This window comes from Salvia hispanica, chromosome 3 (genome assembly GCF_029641045.1).
Source record: "Salvia hispanica isolate PSC_SH4W2 chromosome 3, Shi_PSC_v1, whole genome shotgun sequence".
Taxonomy (NCBI): Eukaryota; Viridiplantae; Streptophyta; class Magnoliopsida; order Lamiales; family Lamiaceae; genus Salvia; species Salvia hispanica.
In genome coordinates, this window is record NC_142694.1 from 8,737,277 (window position 1) to 8,755,603 (window position 18,327).

At 36.8% G+C, this 18,327-nt stretch overlaps 4 protein-coding genes across 4 annotated transcripts; 2 read left to right on the top strand and 2 right to left on the bottom strand.

Moving 5' to 3' along the window:
- The first annotated feature begins 1,993 nt into the window (after window positions 1-1,993).
- LOC125212346 (protein MICROTUBULE BINDING PROTEIN 2C-like) lies at window positions 1,994-4,513 on the top strand. Its single transcript, XM_048112481.2, has 5 exons — window positions 1,994-2,261; window positions 2,336-2,419; window positions 2,736-3,062; window positions 3,644-3,862; window positions 4,117-4,513. Exons 1-5 carry the CDS (start codon window positions 2,085-2,087, stop codon window positions 4,261-4,263), a joined length of 954 nt encoding a protein of 317 aa, XP_047968438.1. The 5' UTR covers window positions 1,994-2,084; the 3' UTR covers window positions 4,264-4,513.
- A 168-nt stretch (window positions 4,514-4,681) lies between these two features.
- On the bottom strand, window positions 4,682-5,813 carry BASL (breaking of asymmetry in the stomatal lineage). Its single transcript, XM_048109656.2, has 4 exons — window positions 5,529-5,813; window positions 5,249-5,448; window positions 5,050-5,159; window positions 4,682-4,934 (listed from the first exon to the last, which is right to left on the bottom strand). The coding sequence occupies exons 1-4, from the start codon at window positions 5,608-5,610 to the stop codon at window positions 4,850-4,852; spliced, it is 477 nt and encodes a 158-aa protein (XP_047965613.1). The 5' UTR covers window positions 5,611-5,813; the 3' UTR covers window positions 4,682-4,849.
- A 2,323-nt stretch (window positions 5,814-8,136) lies between these two features.
- Window positions 8,137-9,570, top strand: LOC148930122 (uncharacterized). Its single transcript, XM_089066362.1, has one exon. The coding sequence runs from the start codon at window positions 8,137-8,139 to the stop codon at window positions 9,568-9,570; it is 1,434 nt and encodes a 477-aa protein (XP_088922488.1).
- A 4,212-nt stretch (window positions 9,571-13,782) lies between these two features.
- LOC125212755 (aquaporin NIP1-1-like) lies at window positions 13,783-16,394 on the bottom strand. Its single transcript, XM_048113002.2, has 5 exons — window positions 16,086-16,394; window positions 15,793-16,017; window positions 14,519-14,716; window positions 14,208-14,269; window positions 13,783-14,084 (listed from the first exon to the last, which is right to left on the bottom strand). Exons 1-5 carry the CDS (start codon window positions 16,206-16,208, stop codon window positions 13,865-13,867), a joined length of 828 nt encoding a protein of 275 aa, XP_047968959.1. The 5' UTR covers window positions 16,209-16,394; the 3' UTR covers window positions 13,783-13,864.
- Between the last annotated feature and the right edge of the window lie 1,933 nt (window positions 16,395-18,327).

Genomic DNA, 18,327 nt, shown 5'->3' on the forward strand with positions numbered 1-18,327 from the left:
TTTAGACTATTGCTAAATAGCGAGAAAGGCATGATGGAGTGGTAGGAAGGGTTTTTCATTAAGCTTTGCTAGCATATGCCTATTGCGGATGCTTAATATATATATTGATTTTCTTGATTCATTTATTTGATTACGAATATTTTTCTCAACATATTGGAATAAAGAATCTAATTGTTAGTATCCGGGAAGTTTTTCTTCGTGTGTGAGTTAATTAGGATTCAATTTTGGCCGCTAGTGGTTGTGGGCAGACGGTAGTGGTGCTTTTCCATGGTCGTCACCACCCCATGGCCGCCGTCGCTACCGTTTCCGGCGAGATTCCCCCAAAATGTTATGTCAATTATTGTTATTAAATTTTTAGATTTAGTTTAGTGATTAAATTTAATTAGCAATTAATAAATTAAATATTTGAAACATGTACTGATGTACATATAAATTCACGATGAGTAAATTGGGTCTAATTTACTGTATAAAATATTAAAATTAATTAATATATACTAATGGAGTATATAAGATCTTAATTATGCTTATAGGGGTAAAATATATGTACTGTTAAGGGACATAAACGTCTTTTATTACCTTATCTAAAATTGTATCTTAATGTACCAAACGCATACATTAGATTGCTCATCATGATTTGTATCTTAAAGCCCATCATAAATGTCTATCTTATCTATCTTATTATTCTACCAAACAAGCACTAAATTTATAAACATAAGAGTGGAAGCAAAGAAAGAGATGAAGGGATGGATGGCAGTCGCCAGTCAGTCAATAATCACGCAGAAGGAAAAGATAGCCAAGTGATTGGTCAACCGTATTTTCGCTGCAATTTCTGCCATTTTCCATATGCAATGTTACTGGTCTTGCATAAACATTCCATGTAATCTCATTTTTCATTTTTTATTTATGCATTTGTTTCATTTTTTAGTATTTAAGAAGTAAAGTGGACCAAATTATGTAAATAAAGAAAATATAGTACTAGTATTATAACTTCGGATTCTTTTTAGTTAGTTATTCTAGAAATGTTTTTAATTTCAAAATTCTTATCTATTTAGATATTTAATATTAGTATTACATTTTCAATTACTTATTTATTATTATTGCAATTTTTAGAATACAGATAATATTCATTATTATTTTCTCTGTTTTGTAAAAAGTTAATGTTCAATAACATTTGCCCAAATTAAGATCAAACTGACAACCCACTAATCTAGTCAAAATGTTGTTGAACGTAACTTTTTCACGGAACCGTTTACGTATGGGTCAAACAATATTGTTTAGGATCAAAAGCTAGTATTATAATTAACGTGTAGCACTAAAAAAGTCTTTTTCGAATAACTATAAATGAACAATTTTGAATTTTAGTCCAACAAAAAACTTCCATTCCTTCATCACAGGTGGTGATATGTGATTCGAGCAAGTTATTTTGTTTTCAATTGTACATTTGAACTAAATGATAAGTAATTACGTACTACTAGTATATTGCCATCTTCACATTGAGGTTGTTAAGCATTAATAGGACAATTTTTAACCTTTAGATATTAAATAATTGGTGTGTAAAACCACTAACCCAAAGCCCAAGTATAGTTTCCAGTCTTCTGGAAAAAAGAGGAAATTCAATTGTAAAATCAAGAGAGCCCAATAACAATAGTTTCGGACTCTGAAATGCTAGTAAGTTTGGATCCATAATATTTCGGTCTTAACAGTATACGTGTAATTTTATTTATTTATTATTATTATTATTATTATTATTATACCATTTAAAAATTAAAATTAAAAACTTACTTGTAGTTTTTTGGATCTAGTTGATTAATATCAAAATTGTAACAACTTCATTTCAAACACAATGGTTAAGTACTCCATCATTATTGGAATATTACATTCAAGGATCATAATTCTAATGTGCTTTTTTACAATCAAAGTGCCCCCCAAAAACACAAATTTGAATGGTAGTACTTAAGTTAAAAATAAATGAATAAAATATTTGGGCGATAAATGAATAAAAGAAATTAAAATTCCGGCGACGGCGAGTGATAAAGCTCTACATAAATCCATTGGTGAGCATATCTACCTAGATTTCAAAATCAATGAAAGGGAGAATGTACGAATCTGATTTGTTGGATTCGCAAGACTCATGGCTCTCCGGCGACGACCTCAGCCGCACGCTCTCCTCTGTCTCCGCCACTGCCACTTCCAACGGAGGCGTCGATCCGGTCCTCTTCAACAACCTCGTGGAGATGGTCCCACTCGTCCAGTCGCTCATTGTAACAAACCACGCCCATTTTCCCCCTTTTTCGTTGCTCCTAGTATCTTCTAATTTGAATTTTTGCAACTCTAGGATCAGAAATCCAATTCCACGTTCACGCGGCGGGGTTCTATGGTCTACACAAAGACGCCTACTAGACAATCCCTCTGTAAAAAGGTCAAACTCACTCTCTCTACATTGTTTCATTTACAATTTCATATCATCCAGTTTGAATGTTGTTGGAGATGTTCAATCTAAGCAGTATTCATCTCTTTAAATGAATTTCCAAATTACTCGATTATCGATTACCTAAAATTAGTAGTTTACCTACTTTAACTAAGTAGAGTCTGTCATATTTTGTGTAAATAAGCAACTTAGCGTACTTATGTGAATGTGTCATCTATGCGATTTTAGCAGCTTCCATCCCTTTTAGTACATCTGTAATGTGTTGTAGGAGACGGGGAGGGGTATTGATATTTGATATATGCTGCAGACAGTTGGAAGGAGTGCTACTCTTCCAACAAAAAAGCGCAGGGACCAGGGAGACACGAATGCAGCCAACACCCAAGACATAGAAGACTTATCAGTTTCCTCCACAACATTGCTCTCTGAAAAGGAGAGAGAAGAACTGACGGCATTGAGGGACCAAGTAGAGGAGCTAAAGAAGCAGTTATCACAAAAGGATGGACTTTTGGAATCAGCACAACTTGTAAAGAATGAGATAGCTTCGATTCAGACAAATTATGAGGAACTTCAAAATGAGGCTGCAGAAAAGGAATCCCTAATTAATTCCACTCAACTACAGCTTTCAGATGCAGAGGTATGGATATTATAAGTTGAAACTTCAAATGTTATTGTTAACAGATACTCCATACTGTGTTCTGGACCTTGCTGAGTTTATTTATTATACTGGTTTTCCAAAGTATCCTTCAGTACAATATCCAGGATGACCATTCATCACTCTCTTCTTTTTTTGGCTTTAGGATATACATCTAATCTTGTATCTGAAACATTGAACCTATTGTACAGCTCTAATAATTTTCAACCATATAAATGGACTTGAAAAGAATGACCGAAATTAGCAGCATATAAAGATGCTCTATCTTTCCCTGTTAGATGGTAAAATCAATTTTTTGATTTCTGACATTATATTCCTTCCTGATCCACATAATATTTCTATCTGCTTTTCGCTCTTTGCATGATTGAGCTCTTTGGGTTCCATGATGATAGTAAGTATATTTTCTTACAGGAGTAAGATTGTTGAAAAAAACTATAGTTTTCATTTGACATCTCATTGTGCTGTACCTTGCTCCTAATCCATCTTTCTGACTCCGAACCTTCTGTACCTATACTAACTAAATTTTATTTATTTATTTTAAATCTGGGGAATTCTTTTTACAGGTTAAGCTTGCCGACAAACAAGCAGCTGTTGAAAAGTTACAATGGGAGGCTACGACTTCCAACAAGAAAGTGGAGAGGCTCCAGGGAGATCTAGACAAGGTGCAAGGGGAGCTATCATCTTTTATGCTATTTATTGAAGGCTTGACAAGGAATGATTCTTCCATTTCTGCTGAAGATTATGATGACGTCCTCTACCCTATTGATCAAAATCATGAAATAGTAAGTCAGAGGCAGCTATTTCTCCACCCCCCCCCCCCTGAAGATTCTGAAGTTAACAAACAACTATGTTGCTCTTTGTATTACGCTTCCCCTCCTTCCCTCATTTCCCCAATTTTGGCTGGTTATGTGGCAAGCGATTGGAATCAGTCACTATGTAGTTTATGATGCCCATTCTGCTGTTAGCTACTGTACTGTCAGATATAAGCATAGGAATTTTGCCATACCGATGCTCACCATCTCCTCTAATTTTGCAGGACCATGAAATGGATATGCAGGAACTGGAAGCTGCAAGGGCTGCTTATATCACTGCCGTGGCGGCTACAAAAGAATTGCAAAATGAAGAATCTATTTCTGCTGCCGCAAGAAAAAGGTTTGATCTGCAGTCATTAGTTCTGCAATAATCTTAGCAGCTTCTCTGAGGCATTGTTCTCTGAAACATACGTCTATAGCTTTTGCATGCCGTGTTGCATAAAATGGTAGGAAGATCTTGATGTGGTGTGATATGTAAACTAGTGGTGATATTTATTTTGAATGGAGTCCTTTAGGTATTCCAGTAAACTGTGTTTCTGTACGTTGAGAATAGTACTGTAATGTTTTTTAGTTCTCTCTCAAATGAGAAGGTAATTGTAGTAGCATGCTTATGTCCATTGATATAGTTCATGTGTCAGCTAAGAAGGTTGGCTCATTCCTCTTAGAAAAATTGAAAGCCCAAATATATACTCATCCTTTTTATTATTAGGTGGTTATTGCAGAATTGATTATCTACTTCCAATAATGATTCCACTTTCAAATTAAGTATTTGCAAATAAACACCAGTTCTATACCATTCAAAAACTCTTTTCGATGTATGCGGACAATTGGTAATCAACTCAAGTTGATATTAAAAATTACATTATGGGGCAATAAAGCGCTGGGAAGTAAGCTTAATGCCTCATTTTGAAATAGAATGTGAAATCAAAATCCACATACATATATGCAATGCAAGACTTAGAATGTAGAGCAGCGTCTGTAGGCGTCCTGTTTCTGTTCCTTGGGCATATGAAGGGGGCTTCCTATCCACTCCATTCCCACCCTGAATGTATACAATGTAAGATGATGTACATACAATGTAGATGTTATAATTTCTTGGCATGCATGTATATGTATTAGAATGAGTGATGAGGGTTGTTAGATCTGTTTGGACTCACAGTGGGAAGGCAAAGGAGCTGGAGGTGCTGGTGTCTGATACACTAGAAGAATCACATGACTCAAAAGAGGACTCCATTTTGCTTGCACTTGGCTGCTCATCGACTTCATTCTTCATCCCTCACAAATATTGATTACCACATATCAGGTTGAGCACTGAATCAAGAAATGGAATAACTAATGGATGATGTAAGATGAGACCTTTGCAGTAATGGCGGTTGAGGTTGATATCGTATCATTATTTATCATGTGAATCTTGCCATCTTCCCCGAAGCAAAACACAATGTAATCTTCATCGGCAAAGCGTGGCTCAGCCAGCCGCCGGCTGTTATGTGATGATGCCTTGTTTGCTTTCATGGCTGCAGCTTCATCGCTTGTGGTGGTGGCCACTTCTTCGTCTTCTGATGATGATGATGAAATCAGTACTATATTACTACTACTAAATGAATTAAAATGAAAAGGCATTAATATCGATTCATACGTAAAGGTAGGCGGCAAGTATTGAAGCATGATGCTACTAAGTCTCGGACTCTACATCGGTCCACCCTCGCCTCTGGCTTCATTCTTTACCACTTCACTGCGGCGGCGCTTGTGTGGAAGTTAAAGGAGTGGAGGTGGATAATATGAGTGGTAAAGAAGAGAGAGAGTTATTGAAAGTTTTAAATTTGAAAAACAAAGAGTTAATATAAATGAGGGGAAGTTATTGCGACCTTCAATTTCATGAGCAGTTATGATTTTCTTGAGCAAGGCGTGGAGATTTACAAGGATGAGTAGACCATAGTTGTGGCCTCTATTGCTATCAACTTAATAACAAATACTATATACTCTATAGTTATTAAAATTATGCACATCATATCAAAAGGCCGCATATAAATAAGTTAGTAGTATCACGGCCATAAATAAGTATAACTAAAATAAAATGCATAATCAATTTTGCGATCACAAATAATAGCAGTATTTCATAATTGTACCAAATATTTTTCTATAATGTCCAGATTTTGGTTCCAAAAAAATTCACGCATCATGTCGGTATGACGTGGCATCATTACTACGAATATTTCCAATAAAAAAATGTAATTTTGTTTAACAATCTTCAAAAAATAAAAAATAAAATGTCGCAATCATTTCAGTTTTGCAGAGTAGGACAGATGTAACAAGTTGGGGCTATAACCGCAAGTATATATATTGAATTTTCAAACAAATTCTTTAATTTCTGCCACGGTCTGGCGGCTTAACTTTGGATTGTTTCTTCTCTTTTAATGTACATTTTGATATGATGGTTAGATATAAGATGGGAAATAGATCTACTTACTTTTCAATACTTTTTGAGTTTTGAAGCATATTAATTGTTTTTTGACTTGGTTAAGTTTAAAGTACGTACTTGACATATTCATATGTAAACTAATCAACCAAACAAGATTGTTTTGAGTGCTTGCTACTTAAGTTATGCCATATTTAAGTAGTTAATCGTTTTCTTTTCCAAAGTATGTTAGCGTTGACAATTCGATAGCATTGTTAACAAGCTGTTAAAAGATAATGTGTCACACCTACTATTGATATTATAAATTCAAATTCCATGAATACATATGATGTAGAAAAATCATAAAAGACTAAAGACATGTGTACGTAACAATGCATTTTATGGCATTTTCTTATTAAAAGGTACTACCTCTATCCCTGAAAATTTGATACAGTTTACTATTTCGGTCCGTCCCTGAAAATTTGATACACTTCACTTTTACCATTTTTGGTAGTTGACCCCATATTCCACTAACTCATTTCTACTCACATTTTATTATAAAACTACTACTTTAGAGTAGGACCCACACCCCACCAACTTTTTCAACTCACTTTCCATTACATTTCTTAAAACCCGTGTCGGGTCAAAGTGTAGCAAATTTTGGGGGACGGAGGTAGTATTATATAACGTCACGCTTGGTGATTAAGATAACAATTGTGACCTAAAAGTCAACTTGAAAAAATGTTTTGAGGTGGCAATTTAGAGCTTTTGTTTAGTTTATTATGCAGGTGTTTGTTTGAATGTGTTGTGTGTAGATCGATAAATTTGATTTCTAGGACGTGTAAAACCCAATATAGTTATGTGTCTGAAATTGATTATGATTTTGATCTAGTTTCATATGCACATTCAATTGTTTGGCTTATTTGACTATTTGTTTGGTTTGTAATACATATATGTTGGTCTCATGAACGAATTGACCCTCAGTAAAACATTCTAAATGCATGTCCCTGCAGTGAAGTCTTGCATATGAGTGGAAGGAGAAATCAATTAGAACTCTAATTTTATGTAATTGACAGTCAACACTCAACATGATACAATTCAAAAACCACCATATCCAGTTCATACGATTCACATAACACTATGTCCGATTCATACAACACCATCTCCAATTCAAACTTGACACTAATTGTGTACATACGGTTGTTTGTTAGTTGAGTTTTGTCTTTTATAAATTTCTGTGTTGTTCTTCTGACATCTTCATTTTTGTTGTTGTTTGGATTTCATCGTTTTTTTTATTCTGCTAACGTTTTTTTGGACTCTGCTAACTAATTCCCAATTTCGAGCATATTTGTGTTCATAGAAGAAAATGTAGCCTTGAAGTTGGAAGAATAAAAAAAAGTCAAATAGATTCTTGTTATTTGTTCACATGGTGAGACTTAACGAGCTAGTATACTTTTTTTTTTGAAAAAAATTTGTCAGAAAGTTCTTGAATCAACAAGAGCATGAGCTATTTGAAAAAAGGGAATATGTTACTTATTTATAAAGTATGTAGGAAAGAAATCAGGGATATTATATATGATTGATATGCAAGAATATTTTACCGAAGATAGAATAGCAATTAATGTAAATTAGGTTTACCATATATTGTAATTATGTAGCCTATATAAAGTGGAGTATCATTGTACATTGTAGAGTAAACAAGAATGAAAATTTCCACCGAGTTCTACATGGCCTCAGAGCAGAAAAAACGATCCTAGGCTCAGAAGAGTTTCATCATAGCCAAAATACCTTTCTCGACCTTTGTTTCAGCCAAAAACAAGTCCAGAAATCGAACCCTACAGCCAAAAACATGTCAGATACAGAGGAGGATACGAAACCCAATCCAGATCAGACGAAAAGCTTGAGAAACAGTAAGAGTATCACGGTAGCATTCAAATTGAATGGGAGAAACTACCCATTATGGTCCAGATTAATCAAGGTGAAGATAGGAGGCCGAGGGGCTTATTCCTATATCAGAAACGAACCTCCGAGCCCCGGAAGCAAGGGCTTTGAGGAATGGGAGGAGAACGATCTCATCGTGTTCTCATGGATCGTAGATAACATCCAGGACGACATCATCTCCGATTTTGCGCACCACCAAACATCAAAGGCGTTGTGGGATAGCCTCGCCGTGACATACGAAAAAAAGGCAGATAAGTATTTGATTTACGATCTAGAGGATAAAGTAATTGCAATCAGACAAGGAGACCTAGATTTAGAGACATATTACCGGAGGATCCACGGACTGTGGATCAATATAGATCGTTGCCAGAAGCAGCCGATTACTTGCTGCGACAAGGGGATCGACCAGTACAGGGTACATTCAAACGAGAAGCGCTTGGTGAAGTTCTTAACAGGGTTGAATCAGGAGTATGATTCAATCAGACTAGAGATTCTGAAAGAAGATCCTTACCCATCAGTGGAGGCAGCCTACGGGCGGGTGAAGACAGAGGCGGCTCGACGACGAATCATGCCACAGACGTCCGCCACACCCACCGTAGATGCCGACGGCGAGAAGGCCGAATCATCATCTGGGATTGGACACGGATTGGCCGCACAGAGCAACCGCCCACCGCAACGGAGCGGGCCATCACAGCGCCCCGTCGCCACCACAGCCACCGGCCGACAAGGAAACCACCGCCCCGACACCTCCAAGATGTGGTGCTCTCACTGTGGAAAGCAAAAACACACATGGGAAACTTGCTTCAAGCGACTGGGATATCCGGAGTGGTGGGAGGAGCGACAGAAGTCGAGGGGTGCACCGGCGCAGGCGAAATTCGCCGCCGGAGTGAGCGGCGAAGAACAGCCTCGACAAATCGATGTCGGAAATCGAAGGGAAATAATCAGTGGCGGTGGCTCAGGAGTCCGTCAAGAGGAACAATCCGGTGGCGGCGGCGTACGAGGCGCCGGAAACCTTGCTGAACGGACGGAATTCAGAAACGGAGATGGAGGTGTGACGGCGCCGCGAGGAGGTAAAGGGTTCGGTTCTAAATCGAACCCTAAGTATTCTACCCCTTTGAACTTAAATCCCTCAAGTTCTAACATATTTAAAAAAACACCCCAGCATGTTAAATTTCGCCCCCCTGACTTGTTGAAATATAAAAATGACCCCGAACCTTGGCAGAAATTTCGGATAGATCCCAATACATGTAATTACGTGTCAAAAAACCCTTTTGCACCTTTACAGAATATTTCCGCTGCATTTCATGTTGAAAATATGGCTGATACACATACGAGGGGATGAATTTTTGACTGTGGGGCAACTGATAAATACTATGACTCCGGAGAAAAATGATTTTATTGATTTAAGTTGTGAAGCTGATAAATCCTATATTAGAACTGCCAACGGGGAATTAACTACAGTTGTAGGATCTGGAACTATTGAGATATCTCCTACTCTCCGTCTCACGAATTGCTTATATGTTCCTACATTGTCTCAAAGGCTGATGTTTATTAGTCATGTCACCAAGGAGTTAAACTGCACACTCCTAATGCACCCCGATTTTTGTATCTTGCAGGATATTCAGACGAGGAGGATTCTTGGGCGTGGCACTGAGAAGCAAGGACTCTACTACGTGGACGAGATAGCTCAAACTGGCAGTGCGATGTTGGCTCACGGGTCCACGAAACAAGAAACTTGGCTTTGGCACCGAAGACTAGGACACCCCTCCCCTGGTTATTTTAAACTTCTTTATCCGAACCTTTCTATTCCTGCTAATTTTTCTTGTGAAACTTGTGTTTTGGCCAAAAGCCATAGACAATCTTTTAAACCTACGAATACTCGAATGAATTCTATGTTTTCTTTGGTACATTCTGATGTGTGGGGTCCTGCCCCATTTGTGGGTGGAAATGGTTTTAGATATTTTGTGACATTTGTTGATGATTGCACTAGAATGACATGGGTATATTTCTTGAAACATAAGTCTGAAGTATTTGATAGATTTGTTTCTTTTCTCAAACTCATCCAAACACAATTCCAAACTACTGTTAAAATTTTTAGATCCGATAATGGGAGGGAATTTGTGAATAATGCCTTGACTCAACTCTGCAAAGAAAAAGGTATAATCCACCAGACTTCTTGCCCTTATACACCCGAACAAAATGGGGTAGCCGAAAGGAAAAACAGAACAATCCTAGAAATGACCCGAGCCTTGATGATTGAGTCCAAAGTTCCAAAATCTTTCTGGCCCGAAGCAGTTGCCACTTCTATCTACCTTATGAACCGTCTCCCTACCAAAATCCTCCGCATGAAAACCCCCCTTGATACCTTGTCCAAATTAGCCAAAATCCCCGAACACCTAAATCTCTCACCAAAAGTCTTCAGATGTACCGTCTATGTTCATATCCCAAAACATGAAAGAACCAAGCTATCCCCATGTGCAACTAAATGTGTCTTCGTGGGGTACGGGTTACACCAAAAGGGTTATCGTTGTTTTGATCCTCACACCAAAAAGGTCATCACCACTATGAACTGTAATTTTTTGGAAACCGAGTTCTTTTACCAAACCCACCTTAATAGTCAGGGGGAGAGTGATCCAGGTAGTACAATTGACTATCTAAGTTGGGTTGTGCCATTGCCAAGCTCTTCGATTGAGGATCTAACCGAACCAGTTGTCACTACCGCCGAGCAGGTCTTACCACAAGAGTCATCTCAACCACTAACTCAAAGTTCTCCTCCGACGATATCCGAGGTAATCCCTGACTCAGAACCTTCTTCTATACCTAGTTCGCCTGACCAAGTTGAAACAGCACCTCAAGAGGAAAATGTCATTGATGGAGATACTGGAGGGTACATACTTCCATATCGGACCACAAGGGGGATACCGCCAAAAAGATACTCCCCTGAGAGGATAGGGAAGAAAAGCCGATATGCGGTGGCAAATTTTGTACAAGGAAATTTGACTAAAATGGCAAGAGCTTTTGCGGCTGCATTGTATGAAGAGGAAGAAATTCCACAATCGGCCGAGGAAGCAATGAAGCACAAACATTGGAGAGAAGCCATGTTTACTGAAACGAAGGCTTTGATGAAAAATAACACGTGGGTGAAAGGCAAGCTACCTGAAGGGGTAAAAACTGTTGGGTGCAGATGGGTGTTTACAATCAAGAGAAGGCCAGATGGAACGATAGAGAGGTACAAGGCTCGACTTGTGGCAAAGGGATATACTCAGACGTATGGTGTGGATTATGGTGAAACATTCTCTCCGGTAGCAAAGATTAACACTGTACGAGTGCTGTTTTCCGTTGCTGCTAATAAGGATTGGCCACTTCATCAGTTTGATGTGACTAATGCCTTCCTCCATGGAGAGTTGCCAAAACCTGTATTTATGGAACCCCCTCCCGGGTTCACAGAGGAGTTCCAAGGTGGTGAAGTCTGTCAATTGAAGAAGACACTTTACGGGTTGAAACAGTCTCCACGAGCATGGTTCGGAAGATTCACTGAAGTGATGAAGAAATATGGGTACAAGCAGAGCAATTCAGATCACACTCTGTTCCTAAAAAAGAAAGATGGTAAGATCACGTGCCTAATTATATATGTTGATGACATGATCATTACAGGAGATGATGAAGAAGAGATTAGCAAGTTGAGAAAGAACTTGTTCCAAGAATTTGAGATGAAGGATTTAGGGCTACTAAAATATTTTTTGGGAATAGAAGTGTTGCGATCTAAGAAGGGGATCTTCATAAATCAGAGGAAATATATATTAGACTTGTTGGCCGAGATTGGGATGGTAGATTGCAAGCCAGCAGACACCCCGATAGTCCAAAATCATGGGTTACAATTGAAGGAAGGAGCGAGACAGGCAAATAGGGGGAGATATCAGAGATTAGTTGGGAAACTGATATATCTATCCCACACGAGGCCGGACATTGCCTATGCAGTGGGGGTAGTAAGTCAGTTCATGCATGCACCGCAAGAAGAACATTGGGAGGCGGCTCTGCGAATAGTTCGATACTTGAAGGGGACAGCCGAACACGGACTTATGTTTGAAAAACACGGTCACATGGAGATTCATGGCTTCACTGATGCTGATTGGGCTGGCAACCCAAATGACAGAAAATCGACTGCGGGTTATTTAACCTTTGTAGGAGGTAATCTTGTGACGTGGAGAAGTAAGAAGCAGAAAGTGGTGGCACTATCTAGTGCAGAGGCTGAGTTCCGAGGAATCAAAAGTGGGCTAACAGAGATATTATGGCTAAGAAGGTTGATGACAGAATTAGACCTTCGCCCTATACAACCATGCAGACTGTTCTGTGATAACAAGGCGGCGATTAGTATATCCGAAAACCCGGTTCAGCATGATCGAACCAAACATGTGGAAGTAGATAGACACTTCATCAAGGAGAACATTGAAGCTAGGGTGGTGGAGATGCCATATGTCAAATCTGAAGACCAGTTGGCTGATATTCTGACAAAAGCGGTAAACTCGAAGTCATTTCGAGAAGTACTAGGCAAGTTGAGTATCGGGAATCCCGTTACTTAACTTGAGGGGGAGTGTAGGAAAGAAATCAGGGATATTATATATGATTGATATGCAAGAATATTTTACCGAAGATAGAATAGCAATTAATGTAAATTAGGTTTACCATATATTGTAATTATGTAGCCTATATAAAGTGGAGTATCATTGTACATTGTAGAGTGAACAAGAATGAAAATTTCCACCGAGTTCTACAAAGTAAAATCTATTTTCTTACAGTTACACGAAGTTAAAGAACCATTTAATCTATTTCAGTATTTTCTACAGCACTTAGTTAAATATCTCATAGCTTATACAGATAAATTAGGAGCGGAAAAAAAAATATTTTTTTGGAAATTCTATGTTTTACTTACTATGTGAACTACTCCCTCCGTTCCATAGTAATAGGGGCGTGTTTCCATTTCCGTCCGTTCCATAGTAATAGAGTCATTTCCCTTTTTAGTAAAAAGTAACACATTTTTCCACACCTACTTTACTCTCTCTCCCTTTTTTCTCTCTTCACCTCTCTCTCTTTTTCATTTTTTACTTTATTCTCTCTTTACCTAACTCACCTAACACAATTTTTCTTAATCTTCGTGCCGAAAAGTTTTGCCTCCATTACTATGGGACGGAGGGAGTATTTTATCATCACGCAGCCACGTAGGTTTCATCTAAATATATATAAAAAAGAACATCAATTGAACTGCATAACTTAAAAATTGTGTTAATGCTTCTCATATATGCCTTTGTGATGTAAAGGCCCATAGAATATATATCATTGCAATACAAGGCCGGGAGACTTAAGATGGCCCATTACAAATACTAGCATTAATCACTTTATAAAATTTGTAACATACCACATTAGATCTATTTTTTAGAACGCATGGGGTATATGTTTATACATTTCTATATTAAATTTCTACGTCTGTCACTGCACACAATCATACATATGAATTCATTCGTAGTGAAAATAGTTGCACTAGTACTATATAGTACAATTCAGACCAATCAACCTCTGTCTTATTTCATCACAACAACGATGTATGCATTACAATAAAGAGTGGGGGAGGGGATAATAGTTTAGTTTGAATTGTTCCGAGTTGAACTCTTCAAAAAGGAAGCACTTTTAGTTATTTCACGAAGAGGTTTATTAGTAAATCTAACAAGGTTGTAGACCCATGCTCCAGCAATTGCACCACCTATTGGCCCAACCAAATAGATCCATATGCCTCTGAAATTGTTCGACACTATCGATGGCCCTAAACTCCTTGCTGGATTCATAGACGCTCCCGATATCGGCCTGCAAACCCCAATCACCCACTTTGTTAGATTTTACGAAACTAGGTATGACATCATAGAAAAATATTTTCATCGAATTTTTGAAGGTGAATATATGAAGTAATTAAAGATCAACTTAACATACCCAGCAACCATCACATTCAGCAATATAACTGATCCAATAGCCAAGCCAGCAAGTTCACCAATCTGCACCAGTAAAGTTAATCTCAAAAATATGAAATTGATATGTTTGTGTTGAAAAATCTAATCTCAAAATCTGAAATTAGTTATGTTCGTGTCGCTTTCAACATCTATAAAATTAACAATAATGGTCCAAACATTGTCCCTATATAGTGTAACAATTTATGTCGATATTATATAGGTGAATCAATCTTCATAGTATTCCAATTAATGTATGGACCAATAATTAATTTGCTCTAGGGTTAGAATAATTACAGCTCTATTGTCTGTGGCGACGCCGGAAATGACAAACATGAGGTAGAATGTGATTATAAATTCTACAACCAACGACTGTGCGTGGGTGCCAGTAGGTAGGGTCCCGGTGAAGTGATCATGCGGCCCGCTGAATAATAGTCTTAGGGTCCCGGCGCCCAGGGTTGCTCCAACCATTTGAGCGGCTACATAGGCAGGTACCTACATATATATTTATACATCAACATTAAATTAGTACTAGTATTAAAGAAAGTCTTAATCAAATAAGTACATTTCTAGCTAGCCAGACATTGAATTCACAACCTGCCCTATTAATTCTTGCTCCATCATTTTAGCTGCCTATACTTGGACAAAAATAATGCATTAATTAATTACCTATATTTTTTTTATATGAGCGATATTTAAATACTCCCTCCATCCCTAAAGAATATGCACTTTGGGCTCGGCACGAGTTTTAGTGCAAAATTGGTAAAGTAAGAGAGAAATAGAGAGAAAAAATAATTAAAGTATATTGTTAGTGGAGAATGAATCAGAAAAGAGTTTCCAAAATTGAAAAGTGCATATTCTTGTGGGACGAACTAAAAAGGAAAGTGTGCATATTCTTGTGGGACGGAGGGAGTATTATACGGTACTTCACTATTTGTGGATCCAAATATGTGTAGGGGAGAGTAGCACATAAAACTTATACTCCATCCGTCCCGCTTAAAATGACACGTTTTCCTTTTTAGTTTGTCCCAACTAAGATGACACATTTCCTTTTTTAGCAACTTTGTCTCTCCAATTAATACACTCAACCACTTTTTCTCACTCCTATTAAGATATTCATCTTTCTTTATCTCTCTACTTTAATACTTACATCCACCTTCTCTCTCTCCAATTAGACACTTTAACCAATAACTCCTAAAATCCCGTGTCGGCTAAGCAATGTGTCATCTTAGCCGGGACGGAGGGAGTATATGGATTGGACTAGACCAATTTGATATTCCATCAAACTAGACCAAATTTAAAGTCAATATATATATATATATATATTGCTTGGTTAGTCATTTCCTTTTTGTTTCGGCTCATATACGAGTTAACGTTACATCTCAGTATCAACGAGACACTCTGTTGCCATATTAAAAGTTCATGAGGTTTTATCTTAAAAATTAATTGATGATACGAGAAATAGTCTATATAGTGGCTTCAGGTCTATTTTAGTATATATCGATCAAAATTTGCGTTAGAGTATTTGTTTGTTTCATTTGCCAACGAGGTAGAGATATAGTATATGCTACCTGTTTCCAAGAGAATCTCCTGCAGGAGGCGAAGGCAATGGTGACGGCGGGGTTGAAGTGGCCGCCGGAGATGTGGCCAACAGAGTAAACCATGACCATCACCACCAGCCCCCACACTATGGCTATACCGGGGAGCGTCACCACCTTCTCTTTGTCGGCGTTAACCGCCACAGCGCCACAACCGGCGAATATCAAGAAATATGTCCCCAGCGTCTCCGCTATTATCTGTTAAGTCTCAAAAAATGAAAAAATATATATACTCCTATGTTGTAAAATTATTACTACTATAGTACCTTTTGTATAAAGGGGACCGTGAGAGAGCAGCATCCCGTAGCCACGGCAGCATCGGAATCTTGATTGAAATCGCCGTCTTTTATGTGCATAACCACTCCGTTACCATTTGATATCTCATCCATCTCTCTGTTTCACTAATTTGTGTGAGAGTATAAGTGAGATACTTGTTCAAACTATTTTGTGTGAGGAGATTCTATGAGAAGAAGCACTATTTATGCAAGCATGGGTGAGAATTTTGTTGAAGGGTCAATGGATATAGCTCTCTTTCTTTTTCTCTTCAACATTTTTAATTGGGAGAATTGTTTATGGAGTGATGCTAGCAACCATATTAGGATTGCGGCACACTTCTAAAAGTAGAAATTATAAATTATTTTAAACTATTGATAAATTATTAAATAAAAATAAAATAGTACTAGTAATTAGTTTTTGCCTCTAAACACGGTTGGTTGGTTGGAAGAATGAAGGGAAATAAATCAATAGTCATAATATTTATTTAAAATTGATGGGAGATGGTGAGTTTTTAAATACTCCATATTTTAACATCAATTAGAATTATTGATTTATTATTATTACTATTTTTAAAAGTTTACGAAAATCACTCTCTGGTAAAATATAATTATTTAAATACTGGACATACGAATTAATTAATTTATCTTTGTAGTTATATATGGATTAAAAGTGTGCTACTTTATTTGATGATTTTACTTCTTGCTCTCAGCAAACATAGCATTGATGGCTTATTCAACAACCCTCTTGAATTACCACAAAATGACCACAACTGCGAACTAACTTCAATTTATATTACACCTTATATTTTTCTCCGAGACTATGGATTTGTAAATTATTTCTTCGTTTTATAAATATTTTGTTGACTACGTACGTACTCTTCAATCACAAGCTTTTGTGAATTTGGATTTCCCAAAAACAAAAATAAATGAAATTTCACTATTTTGTCTTAGTAATCCTTATTGAGTAATGATATAAATTATATAGTCATACATGTCTTTCAGAGAATCATTGTCTAATGTTTTTAATATATAAATGTTGTTAGAATATGTGCATAGGCAAAACCAACCTAGATTGCATCGATTTAAGTGTATAGCTCTTAATTCGCTCTTTTGGAATGTTCAATTTGATAAGTACTATACTACTTATTACATTAAATTAATGAGATATTTTTTTCTAGGATATAAGCTGCGATAGCGAAAGAAATAGCCGACCTGGCGGAATCTTTTCTCTCTTTGCCATTTATAACATTTTTTATGAATACAAAATATATAATGCAAGAGAGAGATTATGTATATATACATCACAAAAAGTAATGTAACGGTTGTAATTATAAAATTTTGGTAATCCTTAGGACTATACACTTGTACATCTCTATCCACTAGCTCAAACAAAATAATACAATCTAGAAAGTTACATAATCGAAATTTCATATATAGATGAAGCACCGTATTTTTCCTACTTTCCTTGGAAAAGACAAACATATGTGAAACATAACAAAATTGGTTCCACCATCCACCTAAACCTAGGCATATATGTTGTCCAAATTACTCAACATTGTTACAATTAACAAGGGTGGGGAATTGATATAATAGTGAACAAAAATTACACTATTAAATAATGATTTCTCTAACCACTAAAATAAAAATAAAAAAAGTTGATAGATGGATGTGAATAAATATATTTCCCCCATGTTTTAGTTTAGTATCATTGGACTGTATTAAGTTAAATTATGTTTTTAATGTGTGTATATACATACATAAATGTAGTATTATATGGCTATCATAGTTAAGAACTCTAACTAAAATGTGGCCCATTGATTTTATTGTGGCTTGTTATTTAAAAGAAAATTTCCATTTGAAGTAGCTCGCCGGTTAGTGTCGGTGTTCTAACAATTAATGTTTCTTTTGAAGTCTACACTAGCTCAAAAACTCTACAAAGAAAATAGACATTTTATTATTTTAATCCCCTAATAATAAAATGGAAAATTGAAAAAGTAATTAAATTTTTTTGCATTAATGTGGAAAATGGTAGTGAAAATTTTGAGGGTACATACCTATATATTTTTTATTGACAAATATTCATAACATGAATTCTACTCGAAAATATTTTAGAATTCATTATAACTTCATAATGCATTTGCAATATCGATTGGTGATCGTATGTATCTGATCACCCTCGTCATTTCAAATAGAATGGCGCATCACAGTCAACGGATTATTTATGCAATTTTTC

Coding starts and splice junctions, on each gene's coding strand:
- LOC125212346 (XM_048112481.2), top strand. CDS start 2,085: ATGAAAGGGAGAATGTACGAATCTGATTTGTTGGATTCGCAAGACTCA. Junction 2,262..2,335: donor CACTCGTCCAGTCGCTCATT/GTAACAAACCAC, acceptor TTGCAACTCTAG/GATCAGAAATCCAATTCCAC. Junction 2,420..2,735: donor GACAATCCCTCTGTAAAAAG/GTCAAACTCACT, acceptor TATATGCTGCAG/ACAGTTGGAAGGAGTGCTAC.
- BASL (XM_048109656.2), bottom strand. CDS start 5,610: ATGAAGCCAGAGGCGAGGGTGGACCGATGTAGAGTCCGAGACTTAGTA. Junction 5,449..5,528: donor TACTTGCCGCCTACCTTTAC/GTATGAATCGAT, acceptor CATCATCATCAG/AAGACGAAGAAGTGGCCACC. Junction 5,160..5,248: donor CAACCGCCATTACTGCAAAG/GTCTCATCTTAC, acceptor TGAGGGATGAAG/AATGAAGTCGATGAGCAGCC.
- LOC148930122 (XM_089066362.1), top strand. CDS start 8,137: ATGTCAGATACAGAGGAGGATACGAAACCCAATCCAGATCAGACGAAA.
- LOC125212755 (XM_048113002.2), bottom strand. CDS start 16,208: ATGGATGAGATATCAAATGGTAACGGAGTGGTTATGCACATAAAAGAC. Junction 14,717..15,792: donor GGAGATTCTCTTGGAAACAG/GTAGCATATACT, acceptor ATATATATGTAG/GTACCTGCCTATGTAGCCGC. Junction 14,085..14,207: donor CTGAATGTGATGGTTGCTGG/GTATGTTAAGTT, acceptor TGGGGTTTGCAG/GCCGATATCGGGAGCGTCTA.